This window comes from Pongo pygmaeus, chromosome 17, assembly GCF_028885625.2.
Source record: "Pongo pygmaeus isolate AG05252 chromosome 17, NHGRI_mPonPyg2-v2.0_pri, whole genome shotgun sequence".
In the NCBI taxonomy this organism is placed as follows: Eukaryota; Metazoa; Chordata; class Mammalia; order Primates; family Hominidae; genus Pongo; species Pongo pygmaeus.
The window spans coordinates 73,768,934-73,790,471 of NC_072390.2; the positions used below are offsets into that span (position 1 = coordinate 73,768,934).

At 46.2% G+C, this 21,538-nt stretch overlaps 1 protein-coding gene across 16 annotated transcripts in view; it reads left to right on the top strand.

Moving 5' to 3' along the window:
* Positions 1–522: 522 nt before the first annotated feature.
* Positions 523–21,538, top strand: part of ZNF532 (zinc finger protein 532) — a 124,764-nt gene continuing 103,748 nt past the window's right edge. For 3 of the 16 annotated variants that reach the window (XM_063653763.1, XM_063653773.1, XM_054460846.2), the window contains exons 1-3: positions 3,700–3,916; positions 5,473–5,554; positions 5,639–5,748. Coding sequence is in view for 3 of the 16 variants with exons in the window: in XM_063653761.1 (XP_063509831.1) it covers positions 3,774–3,852 (79 nt within the window). In the remaining 13 variants the exon portion in view is untranslated. Of the gene's footprint in view, positions 3,177–3,679; positions 3,917–4,492; positions 4,699–4,796; positions 5,156–5,472; positions 5,555–5,638; positions 5,749–21,538 lie in introns of those variants that run through there. The other 13 variants (XM_063653761.1, XM_063653771.1, XM_063653772.1 and 10 more) reach the window with 11 other exon arrangements.

Consider the following 21,538-nt stretch of genomic DNA (forward strand, 5'->3'; position numbering starts at 1 on the left):
AATCCCCGTACTTCTGGCTCTCCTTTCACTCCTGAAGGGAGGGCTCATAGAAGCTACCCACTTTTCTCTGTCCCTACACTTCTCAACTCTTTCCTTGGACAAGGCCAGCTTTCCAGCATTTAGGCCTACAGAGACAGCAGGAGGTAAGGATTAGTGGATTCATCCCGTAGCCAGGACCTAGGAGGTCATTCAAATATCGAGGGGCCTCCTAAATAATGCCCGATGCTGAGCCCAACCCCCACCCGCTTCTGGTCTCTCGGTTAAAGGCCTTTACAGGCATTTCCAAACTGAGGTTCAGAAAAGGAGAGGTGGTTTTGCCACATAAATCTATTTATGAAATCGCGAACAAAGGATAAGGGGAATCCTCTACAGTCTATTTCTGGCAGGCTAATAATAATTTAAACTTGGTTATGATTTCTTTCAAGGGTATGTTTTTGAATATAAAAAAACCTGATTCTATCCATATTTTGATGTTCTTAAAAAGAAAAGGTAGATTTTTGTTTTTTCCTTTTTCTCTGCTGGCTACCCTGCTACAAATCTTTAAATTATGGTGCTAGGATTGAACGGTGTAATAATTTCTTTAAAAAGAAGCTAACACATTTAACATATTAATCTCTCTATAAACCCCTAGGCTTAGCTTGGTTTCAAGCTAAAAATGTGTAGTTCAAGGCATGAGACTGCTCGGTTTAGTAGTTAGTTCCACAGGGCCTCTGGATGGTAAGATAAAGAAAAGGTGTTTCCTTTTTTCCTTCTACTTTCCCTCCAGGAACACACCTTCTGTGTGCTGTACCTAACAAACAAATTTCCTAATTTCGTAAGGGCATTTGGAGGGAAAGTATGATGATATTTACATGCTTCTGCAAAGCCGACTTCCAGCCACAAAAGATTAAAGAAAAAAGCTAGGATTTTGCAATACACTGATTGGAGGAAAAGCCAAGACATTGAGAGTTAGCAATAAAAACAGCAACAACAAAATCCCAAAGGGTTTGGAATTCCTTTAGTTTCTATTTGGCATAAGAATCATATGATTTATTTGTTCTGCCCTTCCTTATCGACTGCACTCAAATGATAGTTTTATTTCATTCTTGCAGTCAAGTGACTGATTCTATTGTTGCTCAAAGCAGAGAGGTGCACAAGAGAGCCTTACATATGTAGAATAATAGAATGAACCTTTTTGTATTGTGTTTTTGGATGAGGGGTAGTGTCTGCTTTAAAAAAACAAACAAACAAAAAAAAAACCCAGAATAAATGCTGTCTTTTCAGCTGTGAAATTTAGTGATTTTGCAAAATGGACTAAGACGGGTGCTTTGCTTTTAACTACTGGTCTACCTGGCAAAGGGGTTTCTCTGAAATCCTCCTTATAAAAATAGAACTGAGATAACTTGCAATAAAATATCTTTTACTTTTTATGATATTTAAAAGCAGATGCAATGTTATTTGTTGCCATTTGTGCAAATGATCAATCGTGTTTCTAGACCAAATTTCTTCCAGCCGAGGCTCCGGCTAAATCACTGGGCTTTGTACAAAGCCCTGCTCAAAAAAGTGTTTGGCATGATGAAGCCACGAGGCAGTTGTATAGCTGAAGGCTCTTTATGATAAGCATTTCAGACTTTAGTTTTGGTAGTACAACTCTTGTAACCATTCAAATGCTGCTTTGCTGTCATTTCAACTCTTAAAAGAAGGGAATGGGGGAGGGGCAAGAGCGTCTTTTAAGTAAACAAAGATCCCAAATCCATGAAACCTAGGATTTATCATGGTATGTACATTATGAAATTCCATATATTGTAAACTGTGTAGCATGTCAAGATTTCAAATTAGCAGGTCCTACTGTACTCTTCAATGCACATACGGTTTTTATATGCATATTAATAAAGGCCCATCTGTGGGAGAAGAAAAAAGGCTCCCTTTCAAATGAAATCAAGCCCAGGTAAAGCTGAAACCCAACCCACAGAGTACTGGCACCGTTTTCAGGCCATAAGAAGACAAGGGTTTCAATTTCATCATCTTGTAATGCTGATAAATGGGATGCTGTGACTGGCAAAATTTGCAGATTACATAGGTCTTTCTAAACGTGTGTAAATATGCAAATATGTATTCCAATTTATGTGCAATTCCAAACAATTTGCTGTTTGAAATTAAAGACCAACAACTCTTCTGTGAGACAATAATTCGGGTCATTTACATGAAAAGTCTTAAACAGCAAAAATGCTACTTGCAATTTACATCATACAGTGCTCCCATCACAGAGAACAATGGCTTCCTCAATGGAAGTTAACGCAGTAGAAAGGTATACTCAGATTTTTTTTTTAACTTTTCAGCACACTTTGCAAATACTAACCAATGAATCAAATTATCACTGCTACTTGAGTGTTATTTTTGTGTCTTCAGATTCCTATCAAACAGGAGTGAACCTTTTTAACAGGTTATGGTGACATTTTTTCAGATTCTTCCATTTTGTCCTATTTCCACTGTCAGCACAATTAGCTTGACTTGGGGGTTTCTGTCTGGTTTTGAAAACCTTTCAATGGAGTGCACGTCTGTTAACAATAAAGGAACGAGGACACGCGGCTGGGAAAACAGCATACCTCATCTGGAATGGAAATCTATCGTCTCTCGCCCTTGCACGGGTCACGATTATACACCTTCGTGACCTTTACCGGGCTTACATATGTATCTTTTTGTGTTCCGTAGGCTATGACCACCTGCTGTATGTACAATATGTGCTTGTTACATTTGTACACCATCTCCCTTCTAGAATTTAAAGACCTAGCTATTACATCTTGTTTACTCAATATCATTCCCCCATTAAGGAAAAAAAAAACCTACATGAACTGAACATGCCATGTTTCAATCTGGCCCCAGTGGCTTTTTCTCTGAAAGCAAACGTGTGTCTTTTACACCAGGGCTTTCTCCCCACCCCAGGGGGTGTCTTCCATTCTTTGTGGCTCAGTTGAAGGCGAAAAGGGCTCCAAACCACTAACTAACCAGAGGAGAGCCCCTTCTTCCACCTCCAGGGAGAATTTCAGATTTAATTTGTCCGAAGATAGCGTGCTCTCTTCTTACTTATTTGCCACCATTACAAGGAGAACAAAACACCACCTTGGCTTCAAGATCCTGGGTAGAGGCTCACGGTCTTTTCAACCATCTTTGGCGAGGCCTTGCTTCCTTCCACTCGAGTAAGTCGCGGCTTGGGGCCACGGAAAGGACTGGGTGAGAGCCCGCAATGTCGTTGGAAAAAAGCAGCCCTCCCTGCGCCCCCTCACCAGCCCCACCACCCCGCTCCGCTCCCGGGGCGAAGCCGCGAGCCAGCGGCCCCGTATGGGCGAGACTTGGCAGGTCCGCGGGGCGCCTTCTCGCCGCCGCCGAACTCGGGGCTCCGCAGCGGCCGGGCGTCGGCGCCCGCCGGCCGCGGGGCTTCGCGCTGCCGCCGCCCGGCTCCCGGAGCCTCCCTTCCCCCACCGGCCGCCCCCTCCCCCTCGCCCGCGCTCCCTTTTGTTCGCTCGCCGCCCGGGCCGAGCCGCCGCCGCCGCCGCCGCCGCCCGGGCCCGCACCCCCAGCCGTAGGCCCCGGCGTGGCGGGCCGGCCGCCGCCGCCGCCGCGCGGCCTAGAGCGCGGTGCCCGGGGAGGCGCGGGGCCCGGGCCGGGCGCTGGCGAGGCCCGGCGGCGGCGGCGGCGGCGGCGGCCGGGGAGCCCGGGAGGCGGCGGCGAGGCCGCTCCACCGCACACGCACACACAGACCCCGGCAGCGGGAACGCAGATGACACGCCCGTAACATGGAAGCCGCCGCCGCCGCTCCGACGACAGCAGCAGCAGCCACAGCAGCAGCCGCCGGCGGCGCCGCGCTGAACAAAGGTCATCCGAGCTGCGGCCCAGACGCCCGGGCTTGACCGCCGTGAAGGCCAACCCCGGGAAGGGGGTGGGTGTGCGCCTCTGGGGGTGCGGGGCGGCGGGAGGCGGCCGGGGCGAACGAGGGGCGCAGGGCAGCCGGACGCAGGGGCGCGGGTGGGCGCCGGGCAGAGGCGGGGTGCGGCCCCTCGTGCCCATTCCTGCGGGCCGGGGTGAGCGCGTGAGGCTCAGGCCCTTGGGCCTGCCCGAAGTGGCCTGTCCCACCCTGGTCTTGGGAACAGCCGGCCTTCGCGCCCCGCCAGCTGGCTTGGGGGGCCGAGGAGGAACCGCCCGGGCTAGGCCCCGCAGGTTACGAGAGGGGGGCCACGTGAGCGCGGCTCTCCTACTCCCCCCGCCGGCGCCGGCCGGGCACAGATGCGTTTCCAGAGGCCTCCGTGCCCCCTCTCCCACTGGTCCTGCCTTCGCCCCCCGCCCCCTCCCCAGACAGCCCTAGTTTTCTTCCCCCGAGGTGAAGGGATTTGGACTTCTCCCCCCAGGTGCTTGAAAGAAGAGAAGGTTGGAGGAGGAGGAGGAGGAGACTGGGGGGCTGCTGGTGGTGGTGACAGGGCTGGGAGAGAGAGGAGAGGGACGGAAGGGAGGAGGGGGCTGGGTGGGGTGGGGGTGACAGCAGAGAGGAGCCTGGTCAACAAGCCAGCACCACTGTGCTAGGAGGCCAGGCCGGCTCTGCAGCCGACGCATCCCGTGTGAGCAGACACACATAGCTCGCTTTCTTGGGGGCTCTTTGTCAGCCACCAACACAGAGAGCACACACTGACACACACGTACACAAAGATCTGAGCCAGGTTGTGGGAGGTAAGTGGGGGAAGGAGAAGGAGGGGGAAACAGTGTCTGCGGTGGGCTGTGGGGTGGAGGGGAGGGGGGATGGGCCCTGAGGGGCTCTGGGGTGCTTGCGAGGTGAGCATTTCCAAGGCTGTGTGCTCGTGGGGTGGGGGGACACACGATGACCTTCTCTTCCTCAGGAAGACCTAAGAGGGAAGAGCAAACCCCAGCGAGATCCCCCCTGTGCTGATGATTTTCAGGGACTTGTTGGCAACTCAGCGAGGGTTGCCATAGCTTTTTTATGTAGGGTGACCAGAACCGGCTGAAACTGGTTTGAGGCAGATCAGCTCCTGAACACAATGCAGTCACTGAGCTACTACAGTAGGATAGCAGCTTCCTCCCTTCATGGCAGCCAAAAGCAGAGGAGCTTGCAGGAAGGTACCATCCCTACACAGTATGTGAATGCACACTTAGACACCACACAGCACTGGTACGTGACTAATGGAGCCCTAAAAGATTCTGGGTAGAGAAGATGGAAAAAAAGGTGCAGGTTTGCAGGGTCTGAGATTACTTGGGCTTTTCCTGCCTTTTTCTTTTGCTTAAGGGATGGACAAGGAGCTGAGATTTATGACCCTTATTAGAGAAAAAAATGTGCCTTGCTAGGGTGGGGACACTTGGTTGATGCAGTCTCTCTCTCTCTTTCTCGGTGTTTATAACAAAACAAAACCAAAATGAACTGAGGGGTTTGTAATGGTAGTTTGTTTGTTGCTGGAGAATGCTACTTTGCATGCTTTTTTTCTCTTGCAGGGTATGTTCTGTCTTGTGCTTTTTCTTTTAGAAGCTACTAAAGGGTGTTGGGGATGCTTCTGACTATTATGAAGGCCAAAAGGTAACAATATTGTTCTAGGAAATGAGCATAAATGCATTCCAGTGATGCTGTTAGCCATACATGCTGTCTTTTTTTTCCTTGTAGGCCTGTTGACTGGGGCTGCTTTTAACCCTTTCCTATTTGCTGAGAATGCAGCCGTGTGACAGTAACTGAACATTGGTCTAAAGTCTTTCCAAAAGGTCAAGGTTCACAAGGTGAGATACGCTGTTTTGAGCATGAATTTAAATATTTATTTGCAGATCCATTTAGACACAGACGGACCGTGGATTGCTACCCAGGAGATAAAATTGGGTTCAGAGTGGAGAAGAAATGCTCTTAATGTTATCCCAGTTTAATGGGATTAGAGTGACTTTATGATGGTATTGCGATCAAGGCGAAATCTGAATGCCTTCATTAAATCGCATGTGTCTGGGCAATTGGGAGAGTCAGGCCTGGAAGGAAGCGAGTGTGGAGAATGGTAGGCGTCAGGGCCTTGTAGAGAATGTGCTGTTTTGCATAAGACGAAAGCAGTACACATGTGGCATTTTCCCGATGATTATAAGAAAAGGAAGGGCTTCACCAAATCGAGGCAGCCTAGCCACCTTTTTAGGATTTGAGGAGTCTGAAGGTAGATTTTTGCCTTTTGTTCATTCATCACCTTTCTTTTACCTTGCTCTCTTGTGTTAACCTGAAAGGTTTTTCACTCCGAGTCAAGTGGTGGAATGTCTTTTATTGATTTTGGGGGCTGTTGACGGTGAGTTCGCCATTGGATTCTTTGTGGCATATGTTTAATGTGGAATACTAATGCAATACCAGGAGGAAGCCGGGTAGTCTGGCTTCATCTGTGAAAAGATGCCTGTTAACTCAAAGCTGTACTGGAATGGGTGGTAGAAAATGTCTGATGCCTTTAAAGATCGCAGTTAGGTTTGAGCAGGCATTTTAATGCACCCTCCAAAACCAGAGGTTGGAGAGGAGAGGAGAGAAGGAAGGAGTAAGGAGAGTAGCAAAGTGAAGAACAAAGGCTGAGGGGGCTTACAGGAGAACACTCAACATTTTGCCTTGGGTTCCTTGTGAAAAGAACTGCAACTTCCCCAAACAGGAAACCAGCAGCTCCAGAATGGGATCCAGTGTGATCTCAACAACAGATAGAACTGGTCCTGCCTTTCTGCTGGTTTTTGGTAAAAGTACAGTCAAGAGGAGCCCATAGAAGACATGACTGAAAATAAAATTTTCCCCTACTTCGAAGTGGGCATTTTGTTCCTCTCCGTGTTCCGCAGAATAGGGGCTTTTCAGCAGTGCCGAGGATCTTGGAATTGGTTAAGTTGTGTGCTGGCAGTTGGTGGGCAGGATATCTGCAGTGAAGGACGTCAAGTATGCAAGGGTTTTATAGTTAAAATGTTTTTCATTTGGCTACAGAACATCCACTATGTGATAAAACTGGCAAAAGGGAAACAAGAGTGCATGGTTAGCTCAGAATACTTTATGGAGTATTTAATAGAGATAAATGTAATCTCGGACGGATATACCAGTAAATAGCTTACATGATGGAACAAAATTCTTTACAAATCACTGTGCTAAAATTGGTTTTCAATTCTCCATCATTTCTGACTGCCAGAGGTTCTGTGTATGAGTGTGGCAGGAATATGCTTGCGAAGCAGATCCGAATCCACGCTGCGCGTGGTGTGCTGCTTCTGCGTTTCTGATGTCAACTAAAACTCAGATGGCTAATATGATAAACCTTAATTAGCTTAATACAATAAGCTGTTTTATTATTTAGTCCTTCGTTCTTGTCTTTTGAGAGTCAGTGATTTTTGTTTAACTTTGACAGCTAACCCCTTGCCACGGCTATACAGTGCGAATATGTTTAAAAAAACCTCTTCGTAGGGCATTGCATGTCATGGAATGTTCTGGTTTTCTGTCTTGGTGGTTTTGAGCTTTGTTCCTCTCCCTCCCCCTTGAAGTCTCCTGAAGATAGCATTTGTTTTGCATTTAGACCAGTCTTTCCAGCTGCAAATGCTGCTGAGGGTTGGAGAGCTGGTTCTCTGGGGCGGGAGTCATGAGCTCATCTTGGATTGGAGCTTGTCTCAGGTGTTGATCTCATGCTGAGGTATAACAATGTAGCAGGCCCAGGCCTCCCTGGAGTGGGGAGAGTCTTCTGGGCTGGGGAATGTGGATGTGAGTGTGCAGGATGAGCTAGGGCATGTTCCTTCCTGGGAGAGCCAGGGGGGACCCGGTGCCTGCAGTTCCTGTCACCGTGGAGCCCAGAGCCCAGCCCCTGGTTGACAGTGCCTGTAGCAGGCTCTAAGGACGACCTGCGGTCCATCCCCTCTGGAGCAGGAATGTGTGGGTTTGGCCCAGGAGAGCACACTGGAAAGAAAGTGTAACTGGGTGTTGAACCCTTCTTGTTTTTATCCTTTGCCTATTCAGTCATTTTTTCCATGTTGAAGAACGTTGGAGCCAGGGCGTTTGGAACTCTCAGCGCAACCTTGTTCAGGAGCACACACGCTGTCTTTTTCTTTTGCTCTTTTCTCTGAGCGATTCCCTGCCCCCACCCACCTTGACTCATTTTAAGGAAGGTCTAGGAAGGAGGTTGCCAACTTGTCAGTAGAATCTTCTGATGCCTTTGACTGTGAGTTAGGATTTTAGGGTTTGTGTTCTCCCATCTCCCATTTATTTCTTCTCTTGAAATGTTCTCTTGGACTTTTCTGTGCAATACAGTCGCTCTCCAGTTGGCTTTGAACAACCTTTACCGTATCCTTGGTAGAACGCCAGCTGGCTAGTTCACAGCTGAAGCAGAGGTTGCCAACACAAGGGCAACTGACTCCATTCCCCATCATCTACTCCTAATCCCAGGACCATCAGAACAAGAACTACAGACTTGATAAACATGGAAACACACACCTTTGTGTTCATTTTATTTTAGGGCTGATCTTTAACCAAGTCATGGTTAAAGAATTAGCTTAAAAAAATTTAAAATTTGTGTACAGGAAAATTTACTCTGTGGTGTACAGTTCTGTGGGTTTTGGCATATGTATAGAGTCACTTATCCACCACCACAGGCGAAGCAGAACAGGCCCATCACACCAGAGCATTTCCTCTTGCTGCCCCTCTGTAGTCAGCCTCTCCTACCCCTGGCATCCACTGTCTCACTATAGGGACATGGTTCTCTCTTCCTAGAGTTTGGGCTTTCTAGAATGTCAGTTAGCAAGATGCGTTTCAGATTCATCCATGTTTCTCTGTGTTTCAATACTTGGTTCTTTGTCATTGCTGAGTAGTATTCTGCTGTATGGATGTACCACAGTTTATTCATTTGCTGGGTGAAGGACATTAGGGTTGTTTCCAGTTTTTGCTAATTGTGAGTAAAGTTGCTGTAAACATTTGTGTGAACAGGTTTTTGTGTGAACATAAGTTTTTATTTCTTTTTGCTAAATGCAGTCACGTGTCGATTAATGCAGGGGTACATTCTGAGAAATGTATCATTAGACAGTTTTGTCATTGTGCAAAGATAGAATGTACTTACACAAACCTAGATGGTGTAGCCTACTATAGCCTACTGTATACCTAGGCTATATGGTGTAGGCTATATGCTCCTAGGTTGTAAACCTATACAGCATGTTACTGTACTGCATATTGTAGGCAGTTTTAACACAATGGTAACTATTTGTGTTTCTGACCAATCTAAAAATATAAAAGGTACGGGAAAAATATGGTATTATAATCTTATGGGATCACTGTGTGTATGTGGGCCATTGTTGACCAAAATGTTGGTTTGCGTTACATGACTGTTCTTAGAATTGGGATGGCTGGATCATATGGTACATACATAAGAGTTAGGAGTTTGAATGAAAATAAATCCAACTCGTAACTCACAAAAAAGATCTAGCCTTGACAGCTGCAGTTAAGACTCCCAGAGAAAGAGATCGTAGTGAACATTGTCTGAAGACACACGAGAGATGATCATGATAATAGAACACTCTCTAATGGGATGACATGCTTTATAACCCTGAACTAATCAGAATTAGCCAAAAGTGGAAACAAAAAACTGCAAGTGGTAAAATATCCTTTATTTCCTGCAGCAATTATTTTTAATCTCTTCAGAAACATTTGGCAGTCTAATTTTTACATTCAGGTTCAATAAAACACAAAACAACAATAGAATAGAAATTTTGGAAAGTGATACCACAGATCTTTGTTGAAATCTTAGTTGTGTGTAAACAACTTCTGAATTATAATTTGATTTATGGACTGCCAAAGTATTGGGGTCATTTTATTAATAATATTTGAAGTTCTTCAGCTTTTATGTGTTTTTAGGAACTGAAAATGTTTAAGCAATAGTCAGTGAAAGCAGTGAAGAGGGGAGATTTGGAAGATTTGTTTGGAAGATTTTGCAAGATTCGTTTTTTTTTTTTGAGTTGGAGTCTCGCTTGGTTGTCCAGGCTGGAATTCAGTGGCGTGATCTCGGCTCACTGCAACCTCTGTCTCCCAGGTTCAAGCGATTCTCCTGCCTCAGCCTCCTGAGTAGCTGGGGTTACAGGTGCATGCCACCATGCCCTGCTAATTTTTTGTATTTTTAGTAGAGACAGGGTTTCACCATGTTGGTCAGGCTGGTCTCGAACTCCTGACCTTGTGATCCACCCGCCTCAGCCTCCCAAAGTGCTGGGATTACAGGTGTGAGCCACTGTGCCCAGCCCAGGTTGTTTTTTTTTTGTTTTTTGTTTTTTTTTTTTAAGGATAAAATAGCTTTCAGGATTGGGAAGAACAGAGAAAGGTAATGGTGGTACAGATGGAGGGGAGCCCAAGAAGTGGGACATGATGTTAACCTGGGGATTGCCTTGTCATTTAACAGACGCTTACTGAGTGTTTAAGCACTGGGTATTGTGCTAAGCACGGGAGTGCAGAGGGAAAAGGGCCCCAGGGAGAATAATCTAGTGGAAGGAGCCCCCAGAAGCTATGATAGGAATGTGAATAGGCCACCTCATGCCAAATGTCCACAGAGGAGCTGTGAAAGACCGGTAAGAATATGTGAGGCAGTCAGAGCCTGGGAGAGCATGTAAGTCCATGCAGCACACTTGGAAAGGTCTGGGGAGAGCTTGGTGTTTCGAGTGGGCTGTGGGTGTGTGAGGGGATGGAGCTGGAAGGCAGTTGAGGGCCACCTGATGAGGCCTTTTGGTGCAGTCACTTGAGGGTGGACTTCTGTGTAGGCAGAAAAGACGGACCTTTCGTTACAAAGGTCCTGTGGCAGCCCCATGGAGGATGGAATAGAGGCTGTACGGGCTGAAGGTAGGGAGGCCAAAGAGGGAACCAGCAATCCAGGAGAGAAAGGATGAGGGTCTTTCATCCCAGGTGTTGTTTGTGGGGATGGAGTGGTAGGTGGGGGCTGCTTCAGGGGGCCAGGTAGTGCCTGATTGGAGGATTAAGGCTGCTTCTTAGGTGGCCGTCTGGGGGTTGCTTGGAGACTGGGTGTTCCTGTCTTTGAGATAGCAAATTCCAAAGGCGGAATAGATTTGGAAGAGTGGAGGTGGAGGGACTTGATACAGTGAGTTCAGTTTTGGGCTCCAGTTGCCTCTGGCTCTGTGAGTCTGGAATTTAGGAGGGTTGCTTGGGCTGGAGGTCAAGATTGGTAGTAATGAACATACAACAGAGAGGATAGAAGAAAGGTGTTTTAAAAGGGGTTGGGTTTGGGTCCCCTAAGATAATGGCTTATGTAGTAAAAACCCATAAACGAAGCGGCAGGGGTGGCTGAAGAACTTAGAACCTGTGCTTTAGCAAGTTGGAGGGCAGAAGATTCCCAGGAAGGTAGAAAATGACACCAGTAGCTAAAACCTGCAGATGCTGCAGTAGGTGATGGCACTTTACGTCTGTTATCCCATTTTTCTGATTTTTAAACCTTTTCTTAGAGGTGGGGTCCTGCTATGTTGCCCAGACTGGACTCAAACTAGCTGGACTTGAACTCCTCGGCTCAAGGGATCCTCCTGCCTCGGCCTCCCAAGCAGCCAAGTAGCTGGTACTATAGGCATGCACCACCACACCAGCTATTATGTTACCTCATTTGATACCGAAATAATGAGAGGAGCTGTACATGTTTATCCCTGTGGTACCAGTGGGGAAACAGACAGAGACCCTCCCGGCTCGTAAGTGGAAGTGGAAACAGGATTTGAAACATGCTCCTTCTCACTGTGCTGTTCTGCCTTGGGGGAGCACAGTTTGGTGGACTGAGGGGTCAGCATGGAAGCTGTTTCAGGGTGTGGAGGTGCCCAGAGAGGGCACAGCAGGTGCTAAACAGCAAAGACACTGACGCCGTTCACGTTGGAGGTGATAGCTGATGACTGCCAGCGTGAGAATATGCAGTGGAGAAGTTTGAGGTCCACTCTGGGCCTTTGTATTTAGCCAGATTTTCCTGATTGTAGTCAGCACAGAGAGCAGAGCATCTGTATTTGCACCAGAGACAGCTCTAGAAATAGCATGTTGAAAAGACTTATTTTATTGGGCACTGGGATGAGGATACAGATTGGAGGGGAGAAAGGCTAGAAAGATGTATTTGTTTTATGTATTCTTTGAAAAGGCTGAGAAAATCAAAGCAAATTGAAAGTGGTGCCGAGAAGAATCTTTTGTTCCAACAATAAATAAACACAGTTTAAAGAATTCTTTGAATCATCTTCTACGGCAGGAAGTTCTATATTCTGGCTGTTTTATAATGAGGGAGAGCAAATTCTGTTTAATCTAAATCTGGAGACTGAAGTAAGTAATTTTTAGACAGACGCAGAGCGGCTTTTTTAGCTGTCTCACATATTCCTTACAAAGGATCACTCTTTAAGGATGGTCTTCAGGGGCCCCAAATGCAGATTTTGTATTCTTCTGTTTTCAGTCAGTTATTATTACAGCTTTACATAATTAGAGCTTTTAGACATCTTGAGTGATCCATGGAGACCTAAAGATAAAATCAGGGTGTTGTGGTTCTTGAACTGTTTTCTTACCATCAGCCTTTGCATTTTGGGACACAAACTCCTCCTTTCCCCAAGGCTGACTCCTGGGGCTAGTAATGGGTATTGATTTTATCATTTTCTTTTGTGAGGAACAAATTCTTTCTAGGGATTTGAATAGTAAGAATTAGATCATTGAAAAACCTAATAAGGTTAGAAAATTCAAAGCCCTCTGTTTTAAAGGACCCCATAGCTGGAAGTACTTCACACGATTGTAGTTATCTCATTTTCTACAGTGAGCCCACATTGGAGGGTGGGGCCATCAGGTAGCCAATAGCAGGTTTAGAACTGGAACCCAGCACTATAGTCCTAGCCCAAGACCGCATTCATCATTACCTTCTCTCTGCCTTCCAACATTTTTCTTTTTTTTTTTTGAGACCGAGTTTTGCTGTGTCGCTCAGGCTGGAGTACAGTGGCATGATCTCGGCTCACTGCAACCTCCGCCTCCCAGGTGCAAGCGATCCTTTTGCCTCAGCCTCCTGAGTAGCTGGGATTACAGGCATGTGCCACCACGCCTGGCTAATTTTTGTATTTTTAGTAGAGATGGGGTTTCACCATGTTAGTCAGGATGGTCTCAATCTTCTGACCTTGTGATCTGCCCACCTTGGCCTCCCAAAGTGTTGGGATTACAGGCGTGAGCCAACACGCCCGGCCTAAAACTTATCTTTATGTTTTATTTTTTTGAGGCAGGGTCTCACTCTGTCACCCAGACTGGAGTGCAGTGCTGCGATCTTTGCTCACTGCAGCCTTAACCCCCAGGGCTCAAGTGATCCTCCTACCTCGGCCTCCCACCTCAGCCTCCTGAGTAGCTGGGACCACAGGCACATGCCACCACGCCCGGCTAATTTTGTTTATTTTTTGTAGAGACGGGATCTCTCTATGTTGCCCAGGCTGGTCTCAAACACCTGGGCTCAAGTGATCTGCCTTCCTTGACCTCCCAAATTGCTGAGATCAGAGGCGTGAGCCACTGCACCCAACTATGTTATGTTTTGATGGTATTTAATCCTCCTATTTATAATCTTTATGTGAACTTGAAAACACGAGTTGATTAAGTTAAGCTTTACCCAGGTACTTGTTGAGAAGCTGGTCTTTAATGGTTTTGCTGATTTTTTTTTTTCTTTTATTTTTTTCTGGGATGAAGTCTTGCTCTGTCGCCCATACTGGAGTGCAATGGCGCAATCTTGGCTCACTGCAACCTCTGCCTCCTGGGTTCAAGCAATTCTCCTGCCTCAGCCTCCCAAGTAGCTGGTATAAAAGGCGCCTGCCACCATGCCTGGCTAATTAATTTTTTGTAGTTTTAGTAGAGACGGGGTAACACCATGTCTCTATCTCCTGACCTCAGGTGATCCACCCACTTCGGCCTCCTAAATTGCAGGTGTGAGCCACCGCACCTGGCCAGTTTTGCCGATTTAACCTAACAAGAATGGGAGAGGTAATTTGAAAACTGATTTTGCTTTGTGTTCTAGTGAAATCTGGGCGGTAAAGGCCATGGAGATTTTCACTTGCCTTTGCCCAGCTCTCAATGATATAAACCTGATTGCCTAACTGTCAATGATGTAAACCTGTGTTTTGCCACTTACTAGCTGCGGGACCTTGAACAGGTTATGTAAATTCTAAACCATACGTTTCCTGAGGGTTGTTAGGAGGATTAAATGCATATAAAGTGTTTAGCAGAATATGTGTGGTGAGTCCTTCCTACAATCTTAGCTGTTGTTTTGTGGTCTTTGGTCTCTGTTTTGGGAGAGTAGCCTTAGTCCCAGCACTTTTTTTTTCTTTCTTGGAGGGTATTGTCTCCTGTTCTGCCTTACCTCATTGGCAAGTATATTTGTTTTTGACCATGAAAACAGACTGTGTGTCTCCTCCTTGTCTCTAGAGTTTTAGTTACAGCTGCCCTATATCAGGTTAAAAGTGGGTGAAGTAGGCACAAGGGTAGTGTATTTGTTCTTACTTGGCTCTGCTTTCATTTGTGGTTGGAGAATCTTGTCAGAATTTTGTATTTATTTATTTATATTTTATTTTATTATTTTTTTGAGACATAGTTTTGCTCTTGTTGCCCAGGCTGGAGTGCAATGGCGCGATCTCGGCTCACTGCAACCCCTGCCTCCCAGGTTCAAGCGATTCTCCTGCCTCAGCCTCCTGTGTAGCTGGGGTTACAGGCGCCCACCACCATGCACAACTAATTTTTGTATTTTTAGTAGAGACTGGGTTTCACCATGTCAGTCAGGTTGGTCTTGAACTCCTGACCTCAGGTGATCCACCTGCCTCGGCCCCCTAAAGTGCTGGGATTACAGGCGTGAGCCACCGCGCCTGGCCTGAATTTTGTATTTGTAATCTAGTACTTGAACATTTTTTTGCTCCTGGAAAAATTTTACACTGAGTGGCTGTACTTTAGGTTGTCTGTGGGTGCAATTTACATTGACCAAAGTTTAAAACAAAACAAAACTTGATGGTGAAAATATGCCAGGTTAGCAAAAGCCTATATTCTGACCCTTTCCCCCGGCACTTCGCTTCCCATGTTTGTTTGACCATGCCTAGATACTTATATTCTGCACACTGGGATTTGGGGGTGATAGAAGGGTGAGTGGAGAAGGATCTATGAGTAATTATTTTATTTCTGGAACTACTCTGTTCAGTAGTATGGTAGCCACTAGCCACGTATGACTACTGAGCACTTGAAATATGGCAAATCCTAATTGAAATAAGCTGTAAGTGTAAGATACATATCAGGTTTTGAAGATGTAATGGAAAAAAACCAGAATATCTTGTTTTTTATATTGATTACATGTTGAATTCATAACATTTTGGCTATTTCACCTTCTTCCCCCCTTTTTTTTCTCCTTTTCAAAAAAATGAAAACTTTTTTTCCTGGAGATGAGTGTCTTGCTGTGTTGCCCAGGCTGGTCTCAAACTTCTGGACTCAAGTGATCTTTCCCACTCAGGCTCCCAAAGTGTTGGGATTATGGGCATGAACCACTGTGCCAAGTCCTTTTTTTCCTCTTTTTAAAATATGACTGCTAGAAAATGTAAAACTAGATATGTGACTTTCGTTATACTTCCCTTGGACAATGCTGTTCTGGAATGGTGGGTGGACATTTAAATAAATTTAGCAATGAAATTTTTCTGGTGCCCTGCAGTATTCATATTTGTTGATAACGTTGAGTCTCCTTCTGTTAACAAAGATAGTGCTAGTTTGGCCCCTTTTTCTCTCTCAGGTGTTCCTAATTCACGTGTCTCCATCACAGGTCTACACAGCCATGCTGGGTTGGTGTTTGCTTCATTATGGAAAGGGAACTAGTATTGATCACAGGTTTGCTGTGTGTTGGATGCCTTATACTTACTGTCCCCTGTAAGGTTATACTTCACATCCCTGTTGAGACTCACAGCTTGAGTGACCAGCTGAAGAATGCTGCACTAGTAGGTGATCGACCCTAGATTTGAACCAGGGTCTGGCCAGCTTTGAAGTTCTTTTCTGTTTCTACCACTTTGTGCATCTTTTCCGTGTAAAAGCTCCAGTTTGCTGCTGGTGTTCCGTACCTCTCGGGAGCCCTTGTCGTCTAGAGTGTACTTCTCACACTTTAGTTTGCATACAGATCACTTGGGGATCTTGTTAAAATACAGATAATGATTCTGTAGGGCTGGGATGGGCCCAAGACTGCATTTCTAAGTAGCCTCCTGGTGCTGTTGACCCTGCTGGTTCATGGCCTGTCATGCTCTGAGTAGCAAGGCTCTGCTCCTCCCTTGGTCTCGGACCTGCTTCCTCTCTGCTTCCAAAGCGATCAGATTCTCCAGGCCTTCCCTGACACCACAGGGACTTACCCTCTAGCTTGGCATGTGGTGCTAGCAGTGAGCAGACATGGGGGCCAGGACTGTTTTTTTTGATCACAGATGCCCTGTTCTGGCATGAATGCTAATTTCTGAGTACTCAGGATCTGACTGGATCCTGGGTTTATTCCTCTTCCTATGTTCCTGCATTACTCCACCTTTGATATTGTGATCCCTTTGACACTTGTAGTCTGATAAGACGGAAGATAATTTTAATATTGTGATTGTATGCAGGAGATGTGGCAAAGTGCCTGTTATGACTTCATGAAGACTGTCAGGCCTTAGATCAGCACAGACAAGTGACTTTGGGCCTAGTGCAATGGCTCACACCTGTAATCCCAGCACTTCGGGAGGCCGAGGCTGAGGTGGGAAGATCGCTTGAGGCCAAGAGTTTGAGACCAGCCTGAGCAACATGGTAAACCCCGTCTCTACAAGAAATAAAATTAGCTGGCTCTGGTGGTGTGCACCCATAGTCCTTGCTACTTAGGAGACTGAGGCAAGAGGATCACTTGAGCCCAGGAGTTAGAGGCCGCAGTGAGCTAGGATCACACTACTGCACTCCAGCCTGGGCAACAGAGTGAGACCTTGTCTCAAGAAAAAAAAAAAGCAGAAAAGAAAAGTGACTGTGCTATGTTTGGTTCATGGATTTAGTATCCAGTGAGAGATGCGGACTGAAGGCAGTTAGCCTGCCACTGTTTCTGCCCCCTTGCCTGATGAGGAATAGAGGTGACTTGGGAGTTTTCCTCAGAATGGGGGTTAGAAGAGCCACTTCATGTAGCAGTGTTGGAAAATGGCTAGTCACATCACCTCTCCAGCACGTGATGGAGACAGCCACCATTGGGTCCTTGGGTGAAGCTGTCCTGGGGAAGGTTGCCTTGGGGCCTGGACCAAACAGGAGATTGAGTTGCAGGAAGGAGTTCACTGTGTTATATGTTTAAACTCTTATGTAAGAGACTGGAGAATTTTACTTAGTGGGTTTATTTTACTTTGGGAAGGCACATTGATTAAGTCAGCTATAGCAATAAATCAGTGTCTGTTGCATGAGTTCAGTTACCTTCTCCTTCTCTCTACAAGAAAGTCTGCCATTTCACAGAAATTCTAGTTGAAATTTAGATCTTATTGGACATCTGGGCACTGAGAGTTCTGTGTTATATGAATCTGGCACATTGAATTGGATTTATTAGTCGTTGGCTAAGTCTGTCAACTCCCTGTGCTGTGCAGAATCCTGTGCCTGGCATGGTGACAGTATCAGCTCTGGGCCTGTGAGTGTGGCCCTTATGGAATCACAGATTGTTGGAAGGGGAGTGGAGTGGGGTTTGGAAGAATAGGGACAAAGTTGGGTGTGTCCTAAGGATGGTCAAGGCTGTGGGGCCAGCCCTGGAGGAAGGAAGTGGAACTATGGAAGTTAGTCACAGTTGGGGGGTGCGTTCAGAATGTAGCTAGGGCGGAATGTTGCCATAGCATGCCAAGAGTCAGAGTAAGTTAGGAGTCAGAGACTGGGCAGGTTGGCTGGGCATGGTGGCTCACACCTGTAATCCCAGCACTTTGGGAGGCTGAGGTGGGCAGATCAATAGAGGTCAGGAGTTCGAGACCAGTCTGGCCAACATGGTGAAACCCAGTCTCTACTAAAACGACAAAAAATAGCTAGGTGTGGTGGCACGCACCTGTATTCCCAGCTACTCGGGAGGCGGAGTCAGGAGAATCGCTTGAACCTGGGAGGCAGAAGTTGCAGTGAGCTGAGATTGAGCCACTACACTCCAGCCTGGGCGACAGAGCAAGACTCTATCTCAAAAAAAAACAACAACAACAACAACAAAAAAACCACTGGGCAGGTAGACCTTCAGAGGACATCAGAAGGCCAAAGATGATGGGCACAAGTCCGGTGAAATAGGCAAGGACAGGAACACATACAGATGCAGGACAGATGGCCATGCACAAGTGCAAGATGGCAGGAGTCGGCAGTCCGAGAGCTCTGTGATCCATGGTGCTGACAGGAGAGGCCCCCTGAAGGAAGACCGTGGAATGAATGAGTGAGTTGGTGAATGAATGAGGACCATATGATGAGCTACCAGTTCCAGTGATCACTGGATAACTGCAGCCTGAAGCGGAGCCAACTTCACCCAGCCTTCACATGGAGTGGTGACTGAGGGCCCCCGTGGCCCTGGTGGCTGAGGTGAGGGGTGTGCATTGGGAGAGGCAGTGTAGCTCCTTGCCTGGCAAACTTCATACAAGAAGGCTCTGAAAGACTAGATTGTTTAGAGTTTGCATGATTTGTAGGACATGATCAAGCTGTGCAGTAAGAAAGGCAGCTCATTCTGAGGCCCAGGGTTAGCAGCTGTCAGGAGGACCTGACATCAAGAACTCAAGCGTCATCTTGCACTAAGCTTACTCCACATTCTTTTGAGGACCACATGCCCTTGGTTGTCTCTTTTGCTTCCCCCTTAGTAGAACTTCTTTACTATACACATGGCCAAACAATGCTGTTCACAGGCCCTGTGTCTCCATGTCCTCATTTTAAATACTAGTGGACATCACCTGTAGTCCTCTGTCCTACTTGCAGTTCTCAAGGCCAAAAATCTCACTGGGCCTGGTTTAATCAGCTGTGGAGGGCAGGTTGTTCTTGTTCTTAGCCCTAAATAGGTGACAGTAGCCTTTAGTGAAGGTGGCCAGTGGGGTTGTGAGACACGCCCGGCGGGGCCTGCTACAGTAGGAGCCATAGAGGCAAATCTGATACATTAGCGTCTCCTGTGTCTGGCCAAGGCATTAAATGCGATGCTTTCTAGAGAATGTCATTGTGAGAAAAAAATCTTTGTTCAGACATTGGCAAAACAATTAAGTAAATGAGTAAAGTCAATGAGAAATGAGCTATGCATGTTTATTGGGTAAGCGTAACAAGCTGGCGGCAAAAAGGCAATGCAAGTGGCAGCTGCCTTTTCTATTTTTTTGAGAGGGATTCTCGCTCTGTTGCCCAGGCTGGAGTGCAGTGGCGCAGTCTCGGCTCACTGCAGCCTCCACCTCCCGGATTCTCTTGCCTCAGCCTCCCAAGTAGCTGAGATTACAAGCGCTTGCCACCACGCCCGGCTAATTTTTTTGTATTTTTAGTAGAGACAGGGTTTCACCATGTTGGCTGGGCTGGTCTCGAACTCCTGACATTGTGATCCACCTGCCCCAGCCTCCCAAAGCGCTGGGATTACAGGTGTGAGCCACCACGCCCGGCTGTTGGCAGCTGCCTTTTTCTATAGCATGTACTCTTGTTCATACATTAAGAACAACACTGTTGGCCAACAATTGTTTTTTTCAGTGGTAGGGATGGATTTTCCTTCGTTCATTCCATCTTTCATCTGTTCTGCTTACAGCCTTGAGCACAGAGTTGTTACTTGGCTGTACTGTTTTGGGGGTGTAGTTTGTAGCTTTGCCTTAATTCATTATTGTGAGAAAAGAACTTACCCGTAAGTAAATTGGATTTGTGTCCTTAACTTTTAACACAGTTTTCTGACATGCTTACGTGGATTCTAGGGGCAAGGACAGGATGAATACAAAAAAGGGAAGGATTGGATCCAAATAGAGGTTCTGAAAAAGATATTTTGGTGGAAGTGTGAAAAAAGAGAGGGATGGAGTTGGACAAAAAAGAAAGGTGATCCGGAGAGGGAATGGTGGGAACACTTAGCAGGAGAAGAAAGTGTGCAGAGGCTGCTGAGCATAGCTGTCTGGCTCGATAGACATTTGTTTGTTAAGAAATGATGAAAAGCAAGAGTTGCAATGAAGATGAGCTAATGGTTGACTTGGTCACCTTGGTAAAATGCAGCTAAGGAAACTGTTTATTTGGAGCCATTTTGAGATCTAAGTTGTTAGGCCTCAGAGCAATGCTGAAAAGTGGGTCATCTTATTATCCCACTTTATTCCTGAGGAACTTGAGGCTCAGAGAGGTTAATGGATATGCCAAGGCTAAGTTGGAGTTGGCATTTGTACCCGGGTCTTCCTGACCCTGAAGTCTGTAACCTTTACTGTTCTTTAATACAATTGCCAGAGTGGATGAGCTCTTTTGAGTGTGGAAAGTGAATCTTTTTTCTGTTTTCTCTTTACTCAGAAATCACAAAAACAGTATGTCTAGCTTGCAGTATTAGCTCCATAAATGCATAGCAAATGCTGGTTGTCTGAGTAATGTATTGGACTGAGACACTGAAGGTAGGAAATTTGGCCAAATGACTGGTGGAATTGTTCAAACCTAAAGTTCAAGGTCTTTTATAGGTACATAGATGTATATTTGAGCCCTCTCATAGGCACAGTGTGTGTGTGTGTGTGTGTGTGTGTGTGTGTGTGTGTGTGTGTGTGTGTGTGTGTGTGTGTGGTCTGTGGTGTGTGTTTGGAGCCCCTCAGAGGTATATATCTGGCAAAATGCAAGTCTGGTTTATCTGGCCAGTGTTAATTTTGGAAAAGATTAAGCACATAGTTTAGCACTTGATGTAATAATGTGATTAGCCTTTACTGCTTTTGATTTAGATGGCTCAGAATTTTAAAATTCTCTTCTAATCTTGAGTGTTAGGATATTACTGACTTCACTTGAAGTTTCAGATTGAGCTATAACATCTTTGGTTACACAGTGGTCTGATTTCAGGTCACTGAGGATAGGAAAAATCTGTTCTGCATCTGTTTTGCTTCTTTTTTTTTTCTTTTTTCTTTTTTTTTTTTTGAGAGAGAGTCTCGCTCTGTCGCCCGGGCTGGAGTGCAGTGGCGTGATCTCGGTTCACTGCAGCCTCTGCCTCCTTCAAGTGATTCACTGCAACCTCTGCCTCCTGGGTTCAAGTGATTCTCCTGCCTCAGCCTCCCAAGTAGCTGGGATTACAGGCGCCTGCCACTACGCCAAGCTAATTTTTTTGTATTTTTAGTAGAGACAACAGGGTTTCACCATGTTGGCCAGGCTGGTCTTGAACTCCTGACCTCAGTTGATCCTGCCTTGGCCTCCCAAAGTGCTGGGATTACACGTGTGAGCCACTGCACCCAGCCTGTTTTACTTCTTAAAAGACCTTGCTGGGTTGTATTCTGCAAGGGGCACGTAAGTTGAGGATGCTGTTTATCATATTGCATGTGGTTCTTGTAAATTTTGAGGACATCTATCTCGTTATCACCTATGGAAGTTAAGTCACTTGGTTAGAATTTTGTAACTTCTAAAAGGCAGAGCTTACCTCAGTTTGTCTTACTACAA